At 42.9% G+C, this 25,887-nt stretch overlaps 1 protein-coding gene across 2 annotated transcripts in view; it reads right to left on the bottom strand.

Moving 5' to 3' along the window:
- LOC142250156 (calcium-activated chloride channel regulator 1-like) overlaps window positions 1-25,143 on the bottom strand; it is a 51,651-nt gene extending 26,508 nt beyond the window's left edge. The window contains exons 1-6 of one of the 2 annotated variants that reach the window (XM_075322290.1): window positions 25,039-25,143; window positions 19,040-19,269; window positions 18,690-18,830; window positions 12,087-12,234; window positions 8,501-8,609; window positions 823-1,000 (exon numbers count right to left, since the gene is read on the bottom strand). In XM_075322290.1, the coding sequence (XP_075178405.1) occupies window positions 823-1,000; window positions 8,501-8,609; window positions 12,087-12,234; window positions 18,690-18,830; window positions 19,040-19,198 (735 nt within the window). In that variant the 5' untranslated portion in view covers window positions 19,199-19,269; window positions 25,039-25,143. Of the gene's footprint in view, window positions 1-822; window positions 1,001-8,500; window positions 8,610-12,086; window positions 12,235-18,689; window positions 18,831-19,039; window positions 19,270-22,048; window positions 22,096-25,038 lie in introns of those variants that run through there. The other variant, XM_075322291.1, reaches the window with a different exon arrangement.
- Between the last annotated feature and the right edge of the window lie 744 nt (window positions 25,144-25,887).

Genomic DNA, 25,887 nt, shown 5'->3' with positions numbered 1-25,887 from the left:
CCCATAGAGAACCTGTGGTCCCTCATAAAATGTGAGATCTACGGGGAGGGAAAACAGTACACCTCTCGACACAGTGTCTGGGAGGCTGTGGTGGCTGCTGCACGTAATTTTGATCGTAAACAGATCAAGCAACTGACAGAATCTATGGATGGTAGGCTGCTGAGTGTCATCATAAAGAAATTGGTCACTAATTTTTTGGGGTTTTGTTTTTGCATGTCAGAAATGTTTATTTCTAAATTTTGTGCAGTTATATTGGTTTATCTGGTGAAAATAAACAAGTGAGATGGGAATAGATTTGTTTTTTATTAAGTTGCCTAATAATTCTGCACAGTAATAGTTACCTGCAAAAACAGATATCCTCCTAAGATAGCCAAATCTAAAAAAAGCACTCCAACTGCCAAAAATATTAAGTTTTGATACTTATGAGTCTGTTGGGTTGATTGAGAACATAGTTGTTGATCAATAATAAAAAAAAATACTCTAAAATACAACTTGCCTAATAATTCTGCACACGGTGTATAGCATAAATACGGTCTAATAAGAAAAGTGATTTTTCCAGCTGGCATACTACTTTTGGGCTTGCTAGCCCTCATATTGAAGTCCTGTCTATTTGGTAGAAAGGCTTTGGTAAATGTTGAAAAAGTTTAGAGAAAATATTCTGTCTTTTTTTTTTAAGAAACAAAACAGCATTATCCTTTTCTGTTATTGCAGCTCAGCCCGGTTCCCTTGCACAAATTGAAAGTTACATTTCCACACTTGGCTTCCTAACCCTGGAATTAATTTAGTCAGTAACAATAAAGCATTTATTATAGGAGCACTTACGGGATCCAGTGCTTGTCCGTACATAACAGATTCATGGACATTTCGGTCCACTATAGGGATAAATGAACATTCTTCTTCAAAGACACCGGTTAATGGGTCTATTTCACAGTCTATTTTTTCACATTTTGTTCCTGTACAAATATCAACTTTATTTACTCCTTGTAAGTTCAGAGGACACCTTAGGTAAAAAACAACAAAGAAAGGAACATGTTAGCTCTTGCAGACTGCAAATTCCTCCAGTCTTCTCTTTACACGCTACAATATATCCTACGATGTGTCGGCGGGGTCACGTCGTAAGTGACGCACATCCGGCATTGTAAGGTACATTGCAGTGTGTGACAGGTACGTGCGATTGCAATTGAACGGTAAAACGTTCATCGCATGCACGTCGTTCATTTCCTAAAAATTGAATGTCAGGTTGTTCATCGTACCCGGGGTAGCACACATCTCTGTGTGTGACACCCCGGGAACGATGAACAGATCTTACCTGCGTCACGCGGCTCCCGCTGGCAATGCGGAAGGAAGGAGGTGGGCGGGATGTTTACGTCCCGCTCAGCTCCGCCCCTCGCTTCTGTTGGCCGGCTGCCGCGTGACGTCGATGTGACGCCGAACGGCCCTCCCACTCCAGGAAGTGGACGTTCGCCGCCCACATCGAGGTCGTATGGACGGGTAAGTACGTGTGACGGGGGTTATTCATTTGAGCAACACGTTCAACAAATTGAACGTGCCGCACATATGATGGGGGCGGGTACGATCGCATACGATATCGTATGCTGGATCGTATGGTGTAAAGCAGGCTTAAGACTATATATACATGCTGAGAAATACTGTGGCAGTGAGACTATAGCTAAGGCTTGATAAGTGCGGTTTAATTAAAGGGGTTTTCTAACTAATGAATAATTGCGCTAAATGGACTTTGAATTGTAAGTGACATCCTTTATTAATACATTTCAATAAGCACAAGTGCCATGATCTGCTGGTCGGAGCTTGACCCCTTGCGCTGCCTGTTTCCTATGTTGGCACATGACTGGAGCAATAAGTGAAGAGGGCCGGGTAACACTCACACTGGCTTGGACTGGCCAACAGGAGAGCAGGAGAATCCCCTGGTGGGCCCCTTTGCAGTATTATGTAACTTACCCCTGCCGCCTCAACATAACCGGTAGTTGGTACAATACACTTGTTTATAGTTATAAAGGAGGCATCTCATCATTCATTTTACAAACTACACAGTATATTATTATATAGAAGCATAGGTAAATTTGTGAATGTAGTATTAGCATGTAATTGGTCAGTAGGTCCCCAGAGTCATTGTTTCTGCTGGGCTCTTGCTGCCTCAGTCTGACAATACACTCCCATGATCAGAGTAATGAGTCATGAGAACCAGCTAACTTCTACTTGACCGGAGCAGTAAGTGAAGGGGGCTGGATGACACACACACACACACAGGCTCGGACTGGCCAACAGGAGAGCAGGAGAATCCCCTGGTGGGCCCCTTTGCAGTAGTTTGTCACTTGCCCCCTCAACACAATCAGTTGCTGGTACAATACACTTGTTTCATTATATAGAGATAAAGGAGGCATCTCATCATTCATTTTACAAACTACCCAGTATATTATTATATAGAAGCATAGGTACATTTGTGTATGTAATATTTGCATGTAGTTGATCAGTAGGCCCCCAGAGTCAATGTTTCTGATGGGCCCCTGCTGGCTCAGCCTGACAATACACTCCCATGATCAGAGCAAAAAGTGAAGAGAACCAGCTAACTTCCACTCTACCGGAGCAGCGAGTGAAGGGGGCTGGCTTACCTTTTCATCACATGCGCAGTCAATAAAGGGGGCTGTTTGATTTTCAACAGACCACAGCAACGTGTGAAGGGGTGATTTACACCTGATTTCATCAATGAGAGAAGGGGGCTGACTGACTGGCACTTGACCACAGCAATAAGTAAAGGGGGCCAAAATACTTTCATGTGACCGGAGCAATAAGTGAATGGGGCTATCTGACCTTTATATGATCGAAGGAGTGAATATAGGGGGCTGAGTAACTTTTATTTGACAGTGAATTAAATGAGATGGCTGACTTTAACATGTCCAGAGCAGTGAGTGAAGGGGGCTGGCTGACTTTGAAGAGATAAGCAGGCCCTTTTTTGGATGTATATCAACCTAGTGTAGGCCTAAAGCACAATAATTTGGGGTACTCTGAGTGCATTATATGTTAACATGGCCGAACTTGATTGGCAGCTTGGCCCGTGCACCTTCAATTATATTTTTAATTGTAATTTTCAATTCAATTCAGTTTTAATTATCAGATGTTAAACAGTAGATGAGTCTTCCAGCAATGAAATAACTAATAAATACAATGGCAATCTATATAGTATGTCTAATATTTCATATGAGCATATGATTGGTGCAATCTTAGTATATAAAATGAGACAATACAGTATATTAAGCTGAGAACTAACCCTATTGTTTACTTTGAGATTCGTTTTCTTACAATATGCTATAAGGAAGTTAACGGAGGTGGATTTTCCCATACAGGGATTAGCAGAGGCTTTTTATCAATTAATTATTTTCTCTTCACCTTGAATGAACTGTAACATATTAGTGACGTTTGCACAATCCTATTCACAGCAACCGAAGAGGAAATCCAGTCTCTAACAGCCTAAACCTATATCAAATGCTCCGAGATTTATGAGAATCAAACCCTACTTTCTTGAGAAATCACCACTGATAACTGGTCCTCTATTTACAGTGTTAGGTGACTGTACACATTAAATTATGGGACTATGCCATTATAATGTAGTGCTTATAATATGTTGTTTATGGGGTCCCCATTATCAAGCAACCAATCACACTTTCATTTCTATACTATATACTACAACATACAGTATATTCAAAGCCTAAAGTCTCATAGGAATGGCAAATTAAATTCACAGTCAAAGTTCCAATAAATTGGGTCTGTAGATCGAAGTAATATTTTATATACAGTACAGACCAAAAGTGTGGACACACCTTCTCATTCAAAGAGTTTTCTTTATTTTCATGACTCTGAAAATTGTAAATTCACATTGAAGGCATCAAAACTATGAATTAACACATGTGGAATGAAATACTTAACAAAAAAGTGTGAAACAACCGAAAATATGTCTTATATTCTAGGTTCTTCAAAGTAGCCACCTTTTGCTTTCATTACTGCTTTGCACACTCTTGGCATTCTCTTCATGAGCTTCAAGAGGTAGTCACCGGAAATGGTCTTCCAACAGTCTTGAAGGTGTCCCAGAGATGCTTACCACTTGTTGGCCCTTTTGCCTTCACTCTGCGGTCCAGCTCACCCCAAACCATCTCGACTGGGTTCAGGTCTGGTGACTGTGGGGGCCAGGTCATCTGGCGTAGCACTCCATCGCTCTCCTTCTTAGTCAAATAGCCCTTACACAGCCTGGAGGTGTGTTTGGGGTCATTGTCCTGTTGAAAAATAAATGATGGTCCAACTAAACGCAAACCGGATGGAATAGCATACCGCTGCAAGATGCTGTGGTAGCCATGCTGGTTCAGTATGCCTTCAATTTTGAATAAATCCCCAACAATGTCACCAGCAAAGCACCCCCACACCATCACACCTTCTCAGTCTGGGAGTCTTTCATGTGTTTTTTTGCAAACTCTATGCAAGCTTTCATATGTCTTGCAGTGAGGAGAGGCTTCCGTAAGGCCACTTTTTGCCATAAAGGCCCGACTGGTGGAGGTCTGCAGTGATTGTTGAGTTTGTGGAACTTTCTATCATCTCACTGCTGCATCTCTGGAGCTCCGCCACAGTGATCTTGGGGTTCTTCTTTATTTCTCTCACCAAGGCTCTTCTCCTACAATTGCTCAGTTTGGCTGGAGGGTCAGGTCTAGGAAGAGTGCTGGTGGTCCCAAACTTCTTCCATTTAAGGATTATGGAGGTCACTGTGCTCTTAGGAACCTTGAGTACTGCAGAAATTATTTTGTAACCTTGGCCAGATCTGTGCCTTGCCACAATTCTGTCTCTGAGCTCCTTGGGCAGTTCCTTTGATCTCATGATTCTCATTTGGTATGACATGCACTGGGAGCTGTGAGGTCTTATATAGACAGGTGTGTGGCTTTCCAAATCAAGTCCTATCAGATTAATTAAACACAGCTGAACTCCAATGAGTAGAACCATCTCAGGCCTAAAACACACGTCCTTGAAAACCACGCACGTGTAAAATGGGCCGTTTTTCGGGTCCGTTTTCCGTTTTTTAGGTCCGTTTTTATGGTATGTGTGGCCTGCGTGTGTATCCCGTATGCTAGCCGTATGTGCGTGTGGAATGTCCGTGTGTGCGTGAGTGAAATAACTGACATGTGTTTGTGTTGTCCATGTGAAATGTACGTGTGTGATGCAAAATGTCGTTACTACATGTCGGAAGACAGAGTAGCGGGATGAGAATGAACTCGGGTGAACTTCACCCGACTTGATTGTCATGCTGCGGCTCTGTCTGTGTGCCGTGTACTGATTAGCGGTCACCTGTGAAGGATTCACCGGTGACCACTAATCCCCCGAGTGACTGAAGTGTCCCCCCCTCTCTCATACTCACCGATCCCCGATCACCGGCGCTGCACGGCGTTCACAGTGCTCCGGCGGCTTTTTCTAATTTGAAAAAGCCGGCCGCTCATTAAACAATCTCGTATTCCCTGCTTTCCCCGCCCACCGGCGCCTATGATTGGTTGCAGTGAGACACACCCCCACGCTGAGTGACAGGTGTCTCACTGCACCCAATCACAGCAGCCGGTGGGCGTGTCACTATGGAGTATAGAAATAAATAAATAAATAATTAAAAAAACCGGTGTGCGGTCCCCCCCCCATTTTAATACCATCCAGATAAAGCCATACGGCTGAAGGCTGGTATTCTCAGGATGGGGAGCTCCACGTTATGGGGAGCCCCCCATCCTAACAATATCAGTCAGCAGCCACCCAGAATTGCCGTATATATTATATGCGACAGTTCTGGGGCTGTACCCGGCTCTTCCCGATTTTCCCTGGTGCGTTGGCAAATCGGGGTAATAAGGAGTTATTGGCAGCCCATAGCTGCCAATAAGTCCTAGATTAATCATGTCAGGCGTCTCCCCGAGATTCCTTCCATGATTAATCTGTAAGTGACAGTTAAAAAACACACACACCTGAAAAAATAATTAAATAAAAAACACTAACACATTCCCTCATCACCAATTTATTAACCCCGACAAAGCCCTCCATGTCCGGCGTAATCCACGGACCTCCAGCGTCGCATCCAGCTCTGCTGCATGCAGGTGACAGGAGCTGCAGAATACACCGCCGCTCCTGTCAGCTCCACGCAGCAACTGAGGTGAGTAGCACGATCAGCTGAGCTGTCACTGAGGTTACCCGCGGCCACTGCTGGATCCAGCGGTGGCCGCGAGTTACCTGACTGACAGCAGCTGATCGCGCTACTCACCTCATTTGACATATTCTGCTGCTCCTGTCACCTGCATGCAGCAGAGCTGGATGCGACGCTGGAGGTCCGTGGATTACGCCGGACATGGAGGGCTTTGTCTGGGTTAATAAATTGGTGATGAGGGAATGTGTTAGTGTTTTTTATTTCTAATAAATTATTTTTTCAGGTGTGTGTGTTTTTTAACTGTAATTTACAGATTAATCATGGAAGGAATCTCGGGGAGACGCCTGACATGATTAATCTAGGACTTATTGGCAGCTATGGGCTGCCAATAACTCCTTATTACCCCGATTTGCCAACGCACCAGGGTAAATCGGGAAGAGCCGGGTACAGCCCCAGAACTGTCGCATATAATGTATGCGGCAATTCTGGGCGGCTGCTGACTGATATTGTTAGGCTGGGGGGCTCCCCATAACGTGGAGCTCCCCATCCTGAGAATACCAGCCTTCAGCCGTATGGCTTTATCTGGCTGGTATTAAAATGGGGGGGACCGCACGCCGGTTTTATTAATTATTTATTTATTTATTTTACTGCACAGTATAGACACGCCCACCGGCTGCTGTGATTGGGTGCAGTGACACAGCTGTCACTCAGCGTGGTGGGCGTGTGTGCCTGCAACCAATCACAGGCGCCGGTGGGCGGGTAAAGCAGGGAATACGAGATTGATTAATGGGCGGCCGGCTTTTTCAAAATAGTAAAAGCCGACGGAGTTTTTATAACAGCCGTGCAGCGCCGCGCTGGAGATCGGGGAACGGTAAGTATGAGAGAGGGGGGGAACTGACCGACAGACCGCGAGAGGGACAGATAAAACAGAGAGACCGACCGACAGACTGAGGGAGAGAACGAAACAGAAAAAGAAAAAAGACCGACATCACATGAAAAAAGCACAAAACGCACAGGGAGCAAACAGAGATGTGTCCGTGTCGCTCGGATGTGCGCACAGACCCATTGACTTTCATTGGGTCCGTGCTGCGTGTTGCGTGCAGAAAACGGACATGCTTCTGTGCAAAACGCACACAGGTACGGATCACGGACACGGACAAACGGACATGCATCAAAAACGCACGTGGAGCTTTTATCATACAATAACATTGGTGCACGTTTGGCCGTGTCTCCAGTATACACGGAAACGGACCAAACACGCACGTGTTTCACGGATGTGTGTTTCAGGCCTCAAGGAGGATCACAAGGAAATGGACAGCATGTGACTTAAATATGAGTGTCTGAGCAAAGGGTCTGAATACTTATGACCATGTGAGATTTCAGTTTTTGTTTTATAATTTTGCAAAAATTTCTACATTTCTGTTTTTTTTCTGTCAAGATGGGGTGCAGAGTGTACATTAATGAGAAAAAGAAATAACTTTTCTGAACTTACCAAATGGCTGCAATGAAACAAAGAGTAAAAAATGTTAAGGGGTCTGAATACTTTCTGTACCCACTATAATTGTATATATATATATATATATATATATATATATATATATCTATATATACATATATATATATATATATATATATATATATATATATGTATATATAGATAGATATATATATATATATATATGTATATAGACATATATATATATATATAAAATGACTGCCTGTTTGTGTGGAATGCTGGTAGCCCTCAAGGACAGTTTTGAGCAGGCCACTCCATCTGGCAGGTGACAGGGAATCCCTGGAATTCACCCGTTAACCCCTATACCGGCATTTGGATTTATGCAGGTCCCCTAAGTTGAGTTCAGAGGGTTGCTGCTGGCTGGTGAAGCGGGCTGTCAGAGGATGTTTAGATTGACGAGTTATTACCAAGAGGTCAGAAACAAGAGCAAAATTGTAAGGCAGGCAGGTAGTTGAATTAAGAGCCGAGGTCAAGGACAAAAATAGTAGACTATGTCAAAGAAATGAAACAGAAAGCTAGGAGTTTATATTGTGCGTACTCTCATCCAAGAGTAAATAAGGAAACGATGCAGGAATTACCCCAAGTTTTCTGCCGGTAAAAATCTAGAAAACAGAACTGCTTCAGCGTCACTCAGCATCATCCACAGCACAGGTCCACCCCGCAGGATTGAGCACAGACATGGAAGTAACTGACTTTTGAAAATACTGTTTGGTCCAAATTACAGATTGAATGTTTTTGTAGTTCTACCTTCAAAAGCCATCCTCATGTAGTATGCTTTACAGAAGTTAAAATGTAATATTCAATATAATCACCTTGTTGCTTCAACATTGCCCCGTGCACTGATGTAGAAAGGAATGTCATCATTGTACTCATCGAAGACTCCCCACCTGAGATGAGCCCATTCATGGACGAATACTCTACCTGTTAAAATAATGCACATATATTAGGGATCTTAAATCTGTCTATACAGAAGAAGGAGCATTTCTAACAAGGTTGTTTACTTTAGAAAACCAATTTTTATACATCCTATTAGGAAACTCTGAGTTAATAGAGGGGTGAAGTGCTCAGGATCCTCATCTCTTGGCCAGAATGCATAATGGTTACACAGAGCACCTGGGAGGACCTGTCCTGTTCTTCACTGTACAGAAAGCCCTTGATTTTAAAAGGTGTTGTCTAGTACTTTTACACTGATGGCCTATCATTCGAATAGGTCATCAATGTCTGGGGTCCAACACTCTGCACCCCGCCGATCAGCTGTTCTCAATGTCGGCAGCCGCAACCGGAAATTCTCAGTTCCAGAGAGGCTCCGTCTTCTGATATAAAGTATTACACAGTGCCCATTAAAGGGGTTGTCCCCTACTTTTACACTGATGGTGTATCCTTAAAATAGGTCATCAATGTCTGATAGGCCGCTGTCTGACACCTGGTAACCCCGCTAATCAGCTGTTCTCGGTGCTGGTGATGGCAGCAGGCAGCCGGAAATGCTCAGTTCCGGAGCTGCTCCTTCTTCTGATAGTGCCCATGGCCAGGTACTGTACACCCGCCTCCTATTAATCTGACTAAGAGGCGGATGTGCAGTCCCTGGCCGCAGCCACTATTAGAAGATGGAGCAGCTTTGGAACTGAGCATTTCCGGCTGCCTGCTGCCATCGCCGGCACCGAGAACAGCTAATCAGCGTAGTTACCAGGTGTTAGACTACGGCTGATCAGACATGGATCACTTATCCTAAAGCGGGCTTTACACTCTACGATATATCTAACGAGATGTCGGCGGGGTCACGTCGTAAGTGACGCACATCCGGCATCGTTAGTGATATCGTAGCGTGTGACAGCTATGAACGAGCAGAAATACTCACCTTCTCGTTCATCGTTGACACGTCGCTCATTTTCTAAAAATCGAACGTCCGGTTGTTCATTGTTCCCGAGGCAGCACACATCACTCCGTGTGACACCCCGGGAACGATGAACACAGCTTACCTGCGGCCGCCGGCAATGCGGAAGGAAGGAGGTGGGTGGGATGTTACGTCCCACTCATCTCCGCCCCTCAGCTTCTATTTGCCGGCCGCTGTGTGACGTCGCTGTGACGCCGGATGTCCCTCCCCCTTCAGGAAGTGGATGTTCGCCGCCCACAGCGATGTCGTTTGTAAGGTAAGTATGTGTGCCGTGGGGATACAACATTGTGCGGCACGGGCAACAAATTGCCTGTGCCGCACAAATGATGGGGGCGCGTGCAATCGCAAATGCGATCGCATGAGAAATCGACACATGTAAAGCAGCCTTAAGGATAGGCCATCAATGTAAAAGTAGGGGACAACCCCTTTAATGGGCACTGTGTAATACTGTATCTCTCCTGTGGTGGCGCTGCAGTAAAGTTGAACACACTGACAGGTCCCTGATAGATTGGTGCTATTGCTCTAACACCAGCAGAAGGAAACTTTTCGATAAGCTTCATTTTAAGACACGCGTTTGACAAAATATTGTAGGCTTTGCCCAAAGTTCAAGATTCTTTTAAACAAAGGTTTTCTTGATAACCGATTTATTTTGAAAATAAATAAATAAAATAAAGGATGTAAGCATTGCCTCTGTCTTATCTAATTACAGTATTTGTGCTCTTCCAGATATTTTCTATGTATACAGGTTATTCTATCATTGGGTTCCTGGCTGTGTGTATAATGCAGGTAATGACGTGGTGCCCAGTGCCAGTCACGTGAATTCCCAGTAAATTCTCAGTCCGTTAATCCCATAACATTCAGTAATTAATCTTCTATATCCGGGTGCTTAGGAGACATTTCAATAATACACCACATTTTATCGTCTCTTTCCTGTTGTTTTCCTAGCTGTGGTATATGCAGTTCGCTTTCTGCTGACGACAGATAACAGTGGAGCTTAAGAAATGAGAGTAAGTTTGGATCCGTTCCCGTGGTATGACTTCATGTGACACTCCCACTCAGTTGACAGTTAAAGGCTGGTTTTAAGCCACTCACTACAGATCTATATATAACCTACACATACAGTATACATTATACACAAGGTCCCCACTGACGGCGGTACATGGAGATGATTGAATCTGACAAGATTCAATTTAGAAAATTGTGGATTTTACAGGGAAATTCTATTTGCATAGAAGTTGTGAATTACATGTTTTCTTTGTATCAAGTTCTAGGGTCTCTATAGACCCCAAATCATAAAGAATGTAGGAGTCAAGACAAAATAAAAACATTTACCTTAGCACCCACTATGCCCACCGCCTCTGCAGCCCATCGTCTGGTCCACTTTGCCTCTTTTTTTGCCTTCCCCCCACAATGTGCTTCCTCTCCACCTTGCTTTACTATATGTTGGGTCTCCTAGCACCGAGGAAGCCTCTGACATTACTGTGTGTCATGCCATCGCAATGCATGACAGGACGTCACAACATTATGACATGAGGGACATCAAAGGACCAATCTCTCTGGAAGACCTGACTCAGGGTGAAGAGAATGGTCACAGCAGGGGAAGGCAGAAAGAAGAGACATGGAAAACCAGACAGCAGGCAGTAGGAAAGGTGACTTTTTTAACCTTTTCCCAATCCTTTACAGTTCTGCAAACTAGCAGCTGTCAGCCTCAACAGTGAATTCGAGCAGAACAAATTGCTATGTATACTAATTGTTGGGTCCGGTTCGTTGGGCTCTTGTACCTCCTTTTGGTCTTGATCGCCATCCACCTGTGATGATTGACGTGTATGATACCTCCGGCACCATCCATGTAGCCGGGTGAAATCTTGCACCTATGCAGATACATTGTCAGTTCCTGCAGGCGCACTTCGCTCTGCCCTATTGTGGGCAGAGCCATAAACATCAGTGCAACTGCACAAGCCGGTGAGTTCTCTGCGCAGATGTGAGAGTTTGCTCAGCGAGGTGGTTGACGTCACCTACGTCATCCACATAACCGGGCAAAATCTTACGCCTGCACAAGCCGGCACTGACTGCACAGGTGTGAGATATTGCCCAGCTATGTGGATGGTGCCGGAGGTGTCATCCATGTCAATCATCAAAGGAAGGCAATGATCAGCGAAAAGGAGGGACAAGAGCCGCAAAATAGGATGCCCATCGGACCAGACCCAACAATTAGCATACATGGCTGGAGATTTTATAAAGGAATTTGTGGGGTCTACAGAGGAAGTCAGGGGGTAACATGCGCCTTTACAGAATGTAGCACAGGTACTACTAGAGGTGCTAGTTTTGGTTTAGAACTAAAAAAATCTGGTGACAGGTTCCCTATAAACTCGTAGAGAAAAAATTTGTCCTGAAAGCAAATATACAGCTCTTAATGTAAAAACCTCCCTCTATCCAAGGACACATTCAGCACAAGAGACCTCAAATATTAAGCAATAAAATGTAATAATATATTAAGTTTTCTTTACCTCTGGGTCCATATATCCGCAGTATTTTGTCATTCAAGATAAAGTTTGGTGTCAGATGGATGTATTTTCCTCTCTCTCCGCAGCCACCATATTGTAAAGTGTAAGGAAAATCTCCAGAAATAAAAGGATCCGCTATGATAATATCAGCCTTATGGAAAAAGAGAGCAAGTAACATGTAAAACAGAAGGAATAAAATCAGTGTATACCATATTTATATACCAAAAAATAAGTCCCCGCACATGTCTCCAAGAAAGACCGTCCTGCTCCCATTTCTTCTTTTTCTGACCCTAACAACTAAAGGGAATTTGTCAGCACAGCATAACTGTTCAAACCCAGCACAGTGGCTCAGTGCAAACTCAGAAAAGCCAAACAGCTCAGTGCACGGATACTGTAGATATGGTTTCCTATGATATGCGCCATTATTTTACATCCCTCCCATGGGCCTTTATGACCCATTTTTCTACCCTGATGACAAGTAACCTCCTGCACTTGCTGCCTTCTGGGAGGATTTGGCAGTGCCCTAAAGATTCACCAAGTCTTCCCGGTGTCCCACAGATGTCGCCTTTTCTCAAGAGCTTCGAAGACATTCCAGGAGAGCTGGGGAATGTGTTTTAAAGCATAACTGTCATTTTACTTTTTATTTCATAAATCAATAGTAAACATGAAAATAAGCAACTTTGTAATAATCTTATCAGACAAATCTGCTCTTTCTCTGCCAGAATTGATCAGTCACTATCAACATTATCAGCTCTGAGGTCAAATCTGTATTCAGTGAAGACTTTCCCATTACTGAGATAGGAGATGGCGGTTGGTGCTGATGAGATTCTATGACGTCGGGAGGAGAAAGGAGTTAAAGGCAGAGGGAGGAACTACAGGCATAGGGAGGGAGCTAGAGGCAGAGGGAGGGAGCTAAAGACAGAGGGAGGGAAGAAGAGGGAGGAGCTAGAGGCAGAGGGAGGAGCTAGAGGCAGAGGGAGGGAGGGGCTATATTAGAGGCAGAGAGAGGTGCTAGAGGCAGAGGGGGAGCTAGAGGCAGAGAGAGGGAACTAAAGGCAGAGGGAGGGGCTAGAGGCATAGGGAGGAGCTAGAAGCAGAGGGGGGAGGTAGAGGCAGAGGGAAGATCTAGAGGCAGTGGGAGGAGCTTGAGGCAGAGGGATGGGATAGAGGCAGAGGGAAGAACTAAATGAAGAGGGAGGAGCTATAGGCATAGGGAGGAGCTATATACAGAGGGAGGGGCTAGAGGCAAAGGGAGACTCTAGATGTATAGGGAGGAGCTATAGGCAGAAGGATGAGCTAAAGAGGGAGATGATAAGAGGCAGAGGGATTAGCTCAAGGCAGAGGGATGAGCTAGAGGCAGATTGAGGTAATAGATGCAGAGGGATGAGCTAGAGGCAGATTGAGGTGATAGATGCAGAGGGAGGAGCTAGAGGCAGAGGGAAGAGCTAGAGGCAGAAGAAGGGATCTAGAGGCAGAGGGAGCAGCTAAAGGCAGAGGGATGAAATAGAGGCAGAGGGAAGGGCTAAAGGAAGAGGGAGGAGCTATAGGAAGAGGGAGGGGCTATATAAATAGGGAGAAGCTAGAGGCAGAGGGAGGGGCTATAGACACAGGGAGGAGCTAAATAGGGAGAAGATAAGAGGCAGAGGGATTAGCTCAAGGCAGATGGAGAAGCTAGAGGCAGAGGGAGGAGCTACAGAGAGCCCGGACCCCTCCTCCCTCTTCTATCTTCATAGAATCTCATCAGCACCAACCGCCATCTCCTATCTCAGTAATGGGAAAGTCTACACTGAATATTGATAATGATTGATCAGTTCTGGCAGCGAGAGAAGCAAACTTGTCCAATAAGATATATTACTATTGATTTAGGAAATAAAAATTAAAATGACGGTTATACTTTAAGTTTTATGTGCATAAAGAGAAACTCATGGAAAAAAAAAATGTAATTTCAGTACCTTTGCAATTATATATACTGAATTTTAATTGCCCAATGTTTGACTATTTATATTATTTTATGGTGTATCACATATCTACGTGTGAAGAAATCTGTTAGTTTTATAAGTGTATCCGCTCACCAGTGCTCCCGCTGTCACATACCGTAGTATGGGTTAAAGTACAGAAGAATTAAAGGTCACGAAGGAGATCCGATAACAGCTATGTATGTGGTTGAGACTGAAACACAGTCACTTAATCTAAGTATATGTGCAAATATTGGCTAATCACAAAGTACAAAGAAAGGAGCTTTTACATCATATGCACCAATAGTCATTGTTATGAAATATGGTTGTGAATTTATTCATAAATTTGAGATAAGAAACTCTTTTTAGATGAGTTATAATAAGGTAAAGTGCCAGGTGCTAATTTCTATACAAAGGGTTGGGCACTTTAAACAGTTTATCTTAATCTGGAGGAATTTATCAACCCGTTTTCAATATTGCTACAGCGCCACTACAGGTGAAAAGAAGCATTACATGATTCACAAAAGAATAATTAGGATCCTTATTAAGGGGGTTTTCCCACAAACAAAGTTCATTTTAAAGTTCATTTTTAATCAATAGAACTTTGAATAATAATAATAATTTCCACCATTGACAATGTTCATGTGCTGAGATAATCTTGATGTGTCCCTGCTGTGTACTGTGTAATGGCCGTGTCTGACCGTACAGGGACATGGTCTGATCATACCACAGCTCCTGGGCAGGGGAGGAATAAAAAAATTATACAGACATTACAGCATGGGATTACAGTTTATTCTTTCTGTGAGGTAAAACATCTCCCTACCTGTTTTTTAAAAAATGTTTTACCTCAATGAAAGAATTATTTCCGATCCCGTGCTGTAATGTCTGTATATTTTTTCTCTTCCTCCCCTGCCCAGGAGCTGTGGTATGATCAGACCATGTCCCAGTACGATCAGACACAGCCATTACACAGTACACAGCAGGGACACATATATAAGATTATCTCAGCACAGGAACATTTTTTTAAAACACATCCAATGGTGGAACTTATTATTATTCAAAGATCTATTTATTAAAATAAACTATGTGGGAAAACCTCCTTATCATACAGCTAATCCTCCAGAATCAGAGATATTCTTTCTAGCTGCTGATGGATAACAGATGATGATCCTTATCATGCGGCACACTCTATTAACACAGAATTGTCTAGTAAGTTGTTGGAAAATGTGTTATCTTAGCCAGGCACCTGCTATAAGGTCACGTAAGCCAAAGCTGTGTACCGCAAACTTGTTTTCCTCTTTCCGTTCAGAACATATACATTCTTGCATGTATGTGAATGGGGGCTGAGAATTTGTCAGACGGCTATTTTAACGGGGTTGTCGGTAAAGGTATCACTTATCCACCTAATTGGTGCAGGTCCGACCACTGAGATACAGTCATGGGAGTAGTATGAGAGAGACTTGCTAGTGGGACTGGCTGGCAAAGCAAAGACAGGCAGAAGGATAGTCAGGCAGATGGATAGCCAGGTAGAGGGATAGTCAGGCAGATGGATAGTCAGGCAGATGGATAGTCAGGCAGAAGGATAGTCAGGCAGATGGATAGTCAGGTAGAGGGCTAGTCAGGCAGATGGATAGTCAGGTAGAGGGATAGTCAGGCAGATGGATAGTCAGGCAGATGGATAGTCAGGCAGAAGGATAGTCAGGCAGATGGATAGTCAGGTAGAGGGATAGTCAGGCAGATGGATAGTCAGGCAGATGGATAGTCAGACAGATGGATAGTCAGGCAGATGGATAGTCAGGCAAATGGAGAGTCAGGCAGATGGATAGTCAGGGAGATGGATATTCAGGGAGATGGATAGTCAGGTAGAGGGATAGTCAGGTAGAGGGATAATCAGGTAGAGGGATAGTCAGGTAGAGGGATAGTCAGGTAGAGGGATAGTCAGGCACATGGATAGTCAGGCAGATGGATAGTCAGGCAGATGGATAGTCAGGCAGATGGATAGTCAGGCAGTTGGATAGTCAGGGAGATGGATAGTCAGGGAGATGGATAGTCAGGCATATGATTAGTCAGGTAGAGGGATAGTCAGGTAGAGGGATAGTCAGGTAGAGGGTTAGTCAGGTAGAGGGATAGTCAGGTAGAGGGATAGTCAAGCAGATGGATAGTCAAGCAGATGGATAGTCAAGCATATAGATAGGCAGGCAGATGGATAATCAGGCAGATGGATAGTCAGGCAGATGGATAGTCAGGCAGATGGATAGTCAGGCAGATGGATAGTCAGGCAGATGGATAGTCAGGCAGATGGATAGTCAGTCAGATGGATAGTCAGGCAGATGGATAGTCAGGCAGATGGATAGTCAGGCAGAGGGATAGTCAGGCAGAGGGATAGTCAGGCAGAGGGATAGTCAGGCAGAGGGATAGTCAAGCAGACGGATAGTCAGACAGACGGATAGTCAGGCAGACGGATAGTCAGGCAGACGGATAGTCAGGCAGACTGATAGTCAAGCAGACGGATAGTCAGGCAGACGGATAGTCAGGCAGACGGATAGTCAGTCAGGCAGACGGAAAGTCAGGCAGACGGAAAGTCAGGCAGATGGATAGTCAGGCAGATGGATAGTCAGGCAGATGGATAGTCAGGCAAATGGATAGTCAGGCAGATGGATAGTCAGGCAAATGGATAGATAGGTAGATGGATAGTCAGGCAGATGGATAGTAAGGCAGATGGGTAGTCAGGCAGATGGGTAGTCAGGCAGATGGATAGTAAGGCAGATGGGTAGTCAGGCAGATGGGTAGTCAGGCAGATGGATAGTCAAACAGATGGGTAGTCAGGCAGATGGGTAGTCAGGCAGATGGGTAGTCAGGCAGATGGGTAGTCGGAAATCAGGTCAAGGTTAGAAAACATATACACACTGTAAGCATAGAGTTAGAATGCAACTAAGTCAGGAGAGCAATAGCTATAACTGGCGGCCAGGAACTGACTGATGAAGGTATACCTAGGGAGGATTCCTGCACCTGGCTCCAGTAGAAACTAACTACTATTAACTATTAAGGTCCCAGAAAAAACACAGAAAAAACTGGTTGGACACATGCGTCAGCAGTATTAGGACTGCATTAATAATTGCTTGTGTTGCCCAGTGGCAACAATGGTGGCAATGCCACGAGCCTAGTGCCAGGTAGCCAGGCAGCCAGAGTTCTGACATGGATGTCACAGATCTGCACTGATCCTCAAAAAGGGGCAATTTTATCCCTGTAAAAATGGAGCGGTGCACATGCTCGACTGCTGCTCCATTCATTCCCTATTGGGCTGGAATGTCATCCACTTAGTCATTTGGCATTTAGGATTAAAGCACCCTATTGAGAATAAAAGTTCCCCATTCTGTTGATTGGTGAGGTTCTCAATGGTGGGTCACACACTTAACAGCTAGTTATCACTCCTCCTACAGGTGGGGGAAAACTTGTTTTCACTGGACAATTTCTTTAAGCTGGCCATATACATTAGATAACTTTCAGATGAAATTATGTTCAGCATACCCAGACACATGGGCGCTCAGCTCACCCAATCATTTATGTGTCTTCAACAGGGAGAGAGAAGAAAGTCACTGCCAAAAATCTCTGGTGGAAGCCTACCTCACTTGGAAATAAAAAGATGAGCCATTGTAATTCCAACCACCCAATACTTCACTTCCCTGACATATATGTTGGGGAGAGTTAAGGAGTCCTCATCCAACAGATGGTCAACCAGTCCCACTGAAATTGCCGGGTTTAACTAAGCTTCATTTAATTTGTATTGAGCCTAGATTGTATTGCCTGCTTTAGGTTTGCACATGTGCTGAAGTATTCAGAATACAAGTAATGTGATGATCAACCACTAGGTGTCACTAGATGTAACTAGTGGAGGGGTAGTCAAATAAGCCAGAGGTCAGAGCCAGGAAGTCACATATGGTACAGAGGGAAGAAAGTGGAGCCGGGGTCAGGGTATGAACCGGAGGTCAGAAGCCAGGAGGGAACGTATGGTACACAGGGAGAAAGCGGAGCCGAGGTCAGAATACGAGTCGGAGGTCAAAAAGCAGGAAGTCATGTAAGGTACACAGGGAGAAAGTTGAGTTGAGGTCAGAGTACAAGCCAGGGGTCAGAAGCCAGGAGAAAACATCAGAGTCAGGGGAATGGGTGGAGAAAGGTCACAAAGGTGCGGGGTAGCTGGACAAGACCAGAACAAAGCACTTACGGGAGCCAGATCACTCACTGCAGAGCAGACTGGCGGCATTCCGGATGAGATCGCTCTCTAATGAAGCAGAGCAATCACTCGGAATAAGGTGCCTAAAAATAGGCTCCTTCGAACACCAGCACAGGACCCGAGGCCGGGAACAACCCGTCCACCTCAGCACAATACAAAACAGAGCATTGGCTTGCAGGAGAGCAGAGTACCACGGATGAGAATCATGACAAGTATTACCTATATTATGGAATGAATGCATTAGATGTCCTGCATTAAGATACTATAAAAATATGGTAGTACATCAAGAAATATCCAAGGCTGGATGAAGACGTGAAGAGTTCTGTGATCTGGACCAGGTCTCCCAAACATTACACATTGAGCAGGTATTGCCAGACATGCAGAATTTCCTTATCCTTATCCATCTTGCACATGACTTACCTTGTCGTACGACTCTGTTTTCGGTCTGCCATATGTGCTGTTACTGGCCCAGGTATTAGGAAGAAGAATTTTTACACTTCTAATAAAAACTCTATTTTCGGTAGCTTTCATCATGTAAGAAGAAGCATCCTTTACCATTATCTAAAAAAAAAAAAAAAATCAAGGAAAAAATAAAAACTTAAATGTTTCCAATCACAACCACATGGCTGGTATTAGAGTCAACCTATACATATAGGGTGCAGAAATTATATATATATATATATATATATATATATATACACACATATATATATATATAGTATATAGACATGAGTATATTGTAAAAATAGGAAATATGTTAAAATACATACCTTAATATTATTAATGAGCTTTTCATTTTGAGGAATCTTTGGGTTTATTGCAATAATAATGTCATCGTATCCATTGTTGGTGAGCTTTACTAATGTGTCACTTGAGGAATGGGTCACTTGCAGCACAGAAATGAGAACAAGGATCCCGAGTATCTTCATTGTTGCAGTCGCAGTCCTTGCAGACACCTATATTTAAGTCCCCGATCCTGAGCTGTTGTCCCTGATGTGACCTGCAATTAGTCAACAGTTTCACAATTTCGCGTCTCGCTTCACGTGCTTAACAAAAGAACTGTGTAATGGGGTTTTCCACTTTCATTTAAAAAGGATGAATAATGAAGAATTTGCATAATTTTATCATCATTTTTTTTTTCACCTTTCACAATATTCTACATTTAGGAAATTTCTGATCTGGTAATAGGACAGAATTAACACATAGAAGGAGATTTATTCTCCATAATAATTTATAAGCGATAATGAGACCAAGACCATAAGAATGAACACAGGGCTATGATAGACCTATTATGATGCATTTTTCTTTTTTTACACAGTTATGGGACTTTTTATGTGTTTTATGCCTTATTATTTCCAGCAGATCTCTATAGGTTCAGGTCTTGAGACCCCCTCCCATTGCCCAAAAGAACACTCTGCAGTGCTCAGCTCGGGAGGAGGAAGGGGCTTACGAGGCAGAAGAAAGTCTATGGCACCATTTAATCATTTGCATTTTATTTTAAGTCACTTCTTTTTTTGTCTTGTGGTATTAACTGATGTTCTTTGTATCAAAATTATGAAAATGGAGTACGCGGTTCATGATTTTTGTGCAAAATAAAAAAAATGCTCATTATTTTTCATCTTCATCCTGTTTTGCAACTTTGAGGCACAAATGTTGCATGTTCACTAAAATGTTACAAAATTTGAGCCAAAATTTTATGCAAATTGTCTCTTCAGAGAGGAAGTAGACAAACTCTAGTGCCACCTATTGGAGGCAGCAATCCTGAAAGTCAAAAGTGACCCTTTAACAAGTCTTGTCAAGGCTCGTTAAAGGGTCACATTTGACTTTTAGGATTGCTGCGTCCAATATTTGGCATTAGAGTTCGTCTACTTCCTCACTGAAGAGACACTATGCATTGTTCCCAGAGGAGCATTGCGGCTTGAAGTCTCCTCACCACTAGCATGGTAGAATAGTGTGTCAATTTCCGCAAGGAGAAGATCTTCCCCCTTAGAAGCCAAAATTTTAGAAATGCATAAAATAACGCCAGGGGAAACTAGAATATGCTTGCAACAAATTCTGCAACTTTGAGAAAAAATAAAAAATTATGAATAAGGCAAAAACATATAGAAACCCCCTAAATGTTGGGCAAAATAACTAGTTTAACTCATAAAAAGTGACTTTAAATTAGGTACAAAAGGAAAGATGAATATGGCATGAAGAAAAAAAAAGATGCAAAACACCAAATACTTGATAAAAGAAATATAATAATGACTATGATTATCTATAGAATCAATACTCTGCACTGTATGCACATAGGTCTGTGACACTCTGTTAAGACCCCTTCCGATCACTAAGAAGACTGCAAGTGCACAGCTCAGGAGGCAGAAGTTTATAGCTCCTTCAAACTTCACTTTCATTATTTAGTCTGAAAGTTTGTTTCAATGTTCTGCGGTAAATCATATCTGATATTGCCAAATACTTGTGTTAAATCAGTACATGTGAAATAGCTTCAGGCGGGAGTACACCTATAATAATGCATGCTGGCTATTATGCTGGTATGCAGGTATTTTCTGCTCCGGAGGATAGGTTACATCCTGCTTCCACTGGTTTACAATGTTTTATAGCTGAATAAAAATAACGGTTAATTGACTTTTCAGGTTTTATATCAGGAATTATTTCTTGTCGTCACCTGTCCACAGAAGTGATATCAAAACATAGTAAATGGAATCTTTAATATCATGTCAATCATCTTTGTTATAGAAAAGAAGCATCAAATTTAAGAATCCTGAACGTCAGTATCAGGGATGGGCAGAACCGGACACTCCCTTTAAAGTATTAATCTATTATATAAAGTTGAGTGTATGTATGTATGTATGTATGTCCGCTAAAGGAATTTGCACTGTTGCATGTATAATCACGAAATTTTGCACAGACACTCCTTTTGTCTCAGGGAAAGTCGTAGACTATGTTTGAGGGGAAATTTGAACCCCACGCTTTACATTTATTCGGCAAAAACCCATTTCCATTAAAGTCAATGGAGCTGGGAGCCACAGTGCAGCCAGAACTTCAGAAGAATGCGCAGCCACACCCTTAAATGGAATGCTGGCATACCACAATGCAGCCAGGGAAAGAGACAGACACAGACAGGGAAAGAAACAGACAGGAAAAGAGACAGGGAAAGAGACAGAGACAGGGAAAGAGACAGAGACAGGGAAAGAGACAGAGACAGGGAAAGAGACAGAGACAGGGAAAGAGACAGACAGGGAAAGAGACAGACAGGGAAAGAGACAGACAAACAGGGAAAGAGACAGACAAACAGGGAACGAGACAGAGATGGGAAAAGAGACAGATGGAAAGAGAGACAGAGACAGACAGGGAAAGAGACAGACAAAAAGACAGACATACAGAGACAGACACACAGAGACAGACAGAGACAGACAGGGAAAGACACAGACAGGGAAAGAGACATAGAGATAGAGAAAGACAGAATAATAGACACAGACAGAGAGAGACAGACAGAGACTGAGAGAGAAACAGAGAGACAGTTACTATCCTGGGCAACACTGGGTACTACAGCTAGTTTTTAAAGAAAAATGCTTTTAACTGCAAAAAAACACAAAAATGCCAAAAAAATGATGTACCGAAGTGTAATAATCCCATTACAATGTCTGGCATAGTGCCATCATTAGTGCCAGGGTGAAAAGCTCTAGCCATTCTCATCTGCTCCCTGTTTAATATAAATTATAATGAATCTAGCGATCACGGTAATAATAAACCTTGAACATAGACATGCGACTTACAATCTTTCAGTTGCAGTATATCCTTCAGAGTGGAGTGAAGTTGCCGCTATGCCGCCTGCAATCTGACATGCAGTACAGGAAAAGACAAGGGAGCTTAAAAACTCCGCCACCCTCCGAAAGAGAAACTAGAGAGGATCACGTGACTCCGTGGCTGGAAATTCCACCGTCTATCAAAGCAGCGACATACAGGGGTTTTGTTTAACTGTCCAAAATGATAAATAACCCAAAACATGTAGAATCCTAGATCTCTTCATATTAATTCGGAATTATTTTAAATAATCTGTTACATTTTCTGTGCTTGTTTTGAAATTTCTCTGACATTTTTGATTGGTAGCATTGATTGCTGCCTAAAAGCTATTGACATCATGATTGTACAAGCTGGCATTCTCTGTTATCAGACTCAATATCCCAATGACTGAGTCTGATTATAACCAACATGGCTTCTTATAAAGAGAATCTGTCACCAGGTTTTTGCTACCTCAGAGCAGCATAATGTAGAGACAGAGGCCCTGATTCCAGCGATGTGTCACTTATACAGAGCTGCTTTCTGTAGTTTTTATACAAGTCAGTGTTTTATCTGCCTCAGATTTTCCAGTTCTCTGAATGATGAGCTCTGTATAATCCCGCTCTAACTTCTGTTTGGGAGCATTCTTTCTACACTGTGCATAGGCAGAAAACTGCAATAAATGGTGAAAGGTATATTTGAACTTCCTGACAGCCGTTTTATTAGTCCTTTAGTGATAATCTGCTGATAAAACAGTGACTTTGTGAAAACTACAGCAAGCAGCCCAGTAAGTGACACATTGCTGGAATCAAGGTCTCTGTCTCTACATTATTAAGCTCATAGATCCTCTTTAAACGGGTTGTCCAAGTAGTGGACAACCCTTTCTCATTCTCTATGTGAACCCCCACAACAATAATTAATGCCTATACTCACCTCCAGTGCCGGCGCAGTTTTGGCAATGTCGGCACTCACGTTCCTGCGGTCCACATCGCCTTTGTGTAACACGCGAGCCCTGAGACCAATCAGCGCCGGCTTCCTTCTCCAGATCTTCGTAGGTTTAATTAATTAACAGAGGAGAGTACTGCGGCAGCCACTCACTTCTTGTTAATTACTTTACGGAATGAACGCGAGGTGAAGGAAGCCGGCACTGATTGGTCTCAGGGCTCGCGTGACATAACTAGGTTCGCGGGAACGCAAGTGTTAACATTGCTGGAACCGTGCCGGCACCGGATGTGAGTATAGGCTTTTTTATTTTTATGGGGGCTAACATGGGGAATGAGAAGTAATGGGCAACCCCTTTAGGGCCTGTTGCCACTATCCTGTGGAGACGCGAGTGTTCTCCACTGGAGAGTGTAGTGGTCCGTGCCCATGATCAAGGTTGGGGGTGCTGTAGACTTTTGCTGTGCTCTCCCCTGAGAACCTTTGTGTGTTTGCAAGCTACGACTCGGAAAGCCGCACCGCATGTCAGTTTATGCCACGGAAAAAAGAAGCACAGTGCGCAGGAGATTTCTATAAATTCCATCCTTTGTGCTTGTACTGTACAACGCAGCATTTAGGATGCATTGAAAACGATGCGTCCAAAACTCTTCTATTCTTGATCGTGGGCACCTACCCAAAAAGTTCAGGAATTACAAAATCATATATACTGCCATTTGCTGTGTGTACCAGCTACAGATACTTGTAAACAGACATATAATGTCATTATTAAAAAACAACTATTTGTAAACGCAGAGGTAATGGCCATACATGAACACCTATCTTGGTGGTACATTGCCTATATTATCAGTATATAGTCATCCCACCAAGGACACCATCTGCAAGGAGTTTGTATGTTCTCCCCGTGTTTGCGTAGCTTTCCTCTGGGTTCTCCGGTTTCCTCCCACACTCCAAAAAGATACTGATAGGGAACCTAGATTGTGAGCCCCAATGGGGACAGTGTTGCCATTGTATTTAAAGCGCTGTGGAATTAACAGGGCAATATAAATGAATAAATATTATTATTATTATTATTATTATTATCCTTCATACTCATGATTTCTACTTATTTATTACTCATTTAGGTTGGGGATAAAAAGTATTAACTTTCCCCTCTCCCATTTATATATTTAATAATTTACGTTTCTAAAATATCCTTGTGGTTATGATTGATCGATATGTTGTAATTTGGTGATTTCCACTCCAATGAGTAAGGAAGACAGATTAAAAGTTAATGTATTTTATTGTTGTAGTAGTTTAGTATGTAGTGGTTAAATTTAAAAGTAACATTCTATAACCTAGAATATTGACATGTGTGTTGTTTACTAAAGTCAGCAATGTATATTTTCAAAACATGTCTGGTTATATTCATATTACTTTGTGTTAAATTAATAAAAACATTTAAAAGAAAAAAAAAAAAAATCCAAAAGGTAAAATATATTTTTTTGAAAAAAAAAAAAAAAAAAAGTATTAACCATAAAGTCACACAGATAAGGACTCTGCGCAAAATTGGATTAATGACGTGTGTCTATACGACAAGAATAGAATGGATTCTCTGTTTAGAAATGATTCCTGTTGTTTATGCCTATCTAATAGTAAAATAATAAATAACAGTACAAGTAAAATATATCTTTGTACCGTGTTAGCCAGTAGAGATAAAAAAAAATTGTTTAAAAGAACTGAAGTCCTCAGTGGTTGATACCTTTTAATGGCTAACTGAAAAGATGGTAATAATTGCAAGCTTTCGAGACTACTCAGGTCTCTTCATCAGGCATGGTATAACACAAAATCTGAAGAGTCACATATTTATACACATAAATGTATAAATAAATAACAGTAATAATAATACATTTGTACAGTTCCTGTGTATAGCAGGGGTGTTCAGGAGTTACTCTATAGAGGCTGCCGGATAAGCATTAGATACAAGAAGTATGAAGACAAGAGCTAGTTATAATAAGCAGAATGTAGGTGATCTTAGCCTAGATCAGAGTCTTATCCTTCCGTCTCTCACCTGAGGGTTCTGTGGAGCACTGCGCAGCTTCTGGCTCTGACACCTCCTGGCTGGGAGCAGATATATATGTGTAGTAGGCAGCGCACATTCCTGCAGAGCACTCCCCTCTGTATCTTCATCCTGTCTGTGGGGTGAGGGCAACTCCCTGTGGACTTCTACTGAAAAGATAATCTGTACTTACACAGCATACCTCTGCGCTGAGCGACAGAACTGAACGCTGAATATTTGTGCTAGTTATTTTAATTGATGCAAACATCCACAAATATTAATACTATGTGAGGATAACAGTTTACAATTTATTTTTTTTAAAAAGAAGAATGTTTGTTAGTATATTCATAGTTATATCAATATATGGCTAATATTATGGTTTCCACTCTGACTTTAAGCAGTGCTTTACACGCTGCGACATCACTAATGATATATCGTGGGGGTCACGTCGTCAGTGACGCACATCCAGCGCCGTTAGCGACATTGCAGTGTGTGACACCAAGGAGCGACGATCGTTCAAAAACGGTGATTGTTGACACGTCCGTTCATTTCCTTAATATCGTTGCTGCTGCAGGTACGATGTTGCTTGTTGTTCCTGCGGCAGCACACATCGCTATGTGTGACACCGGAGGAGCGACGAACATCTCCTTACCTGTGTCCACCGGCAATGAGGAAGGAAGGAGGTGGGCGGGATGTTACATCCCGCTCATCTCTGCCCCTCTGCTTCTATTGGCCGGCCGCTTAGTGACGCGGCAGTGACGTCGCTATGACTCCGAACACCCCTCCCCCTTGAAGGAGGGATTGTTCGGCGGTCACAGCGACGTCGCTGTCAAGGTATATGCGTGTGACGCTGCCGTAGCA

Source organism: Anomaloglossus baeobatrachus, chromosome 8 (genome assembly GCF_048569485.1).
Source record: "Anomaloglossus baeobatrachus isolate aAnoBae1 chromosome 8, aAnoBae1.hap1, whole genome shotgun sequence".
Classification (NCBI taxonomy): Eukaryota; Metazoa; Chordata; class Amphibia; order Anura; family Aromobatidae; genus Anomaloglossus; species Anomaloglossus baeobatrachus.
This window is presented reverse-complemented; position numbering and strand designations above follow the sequence as displayed.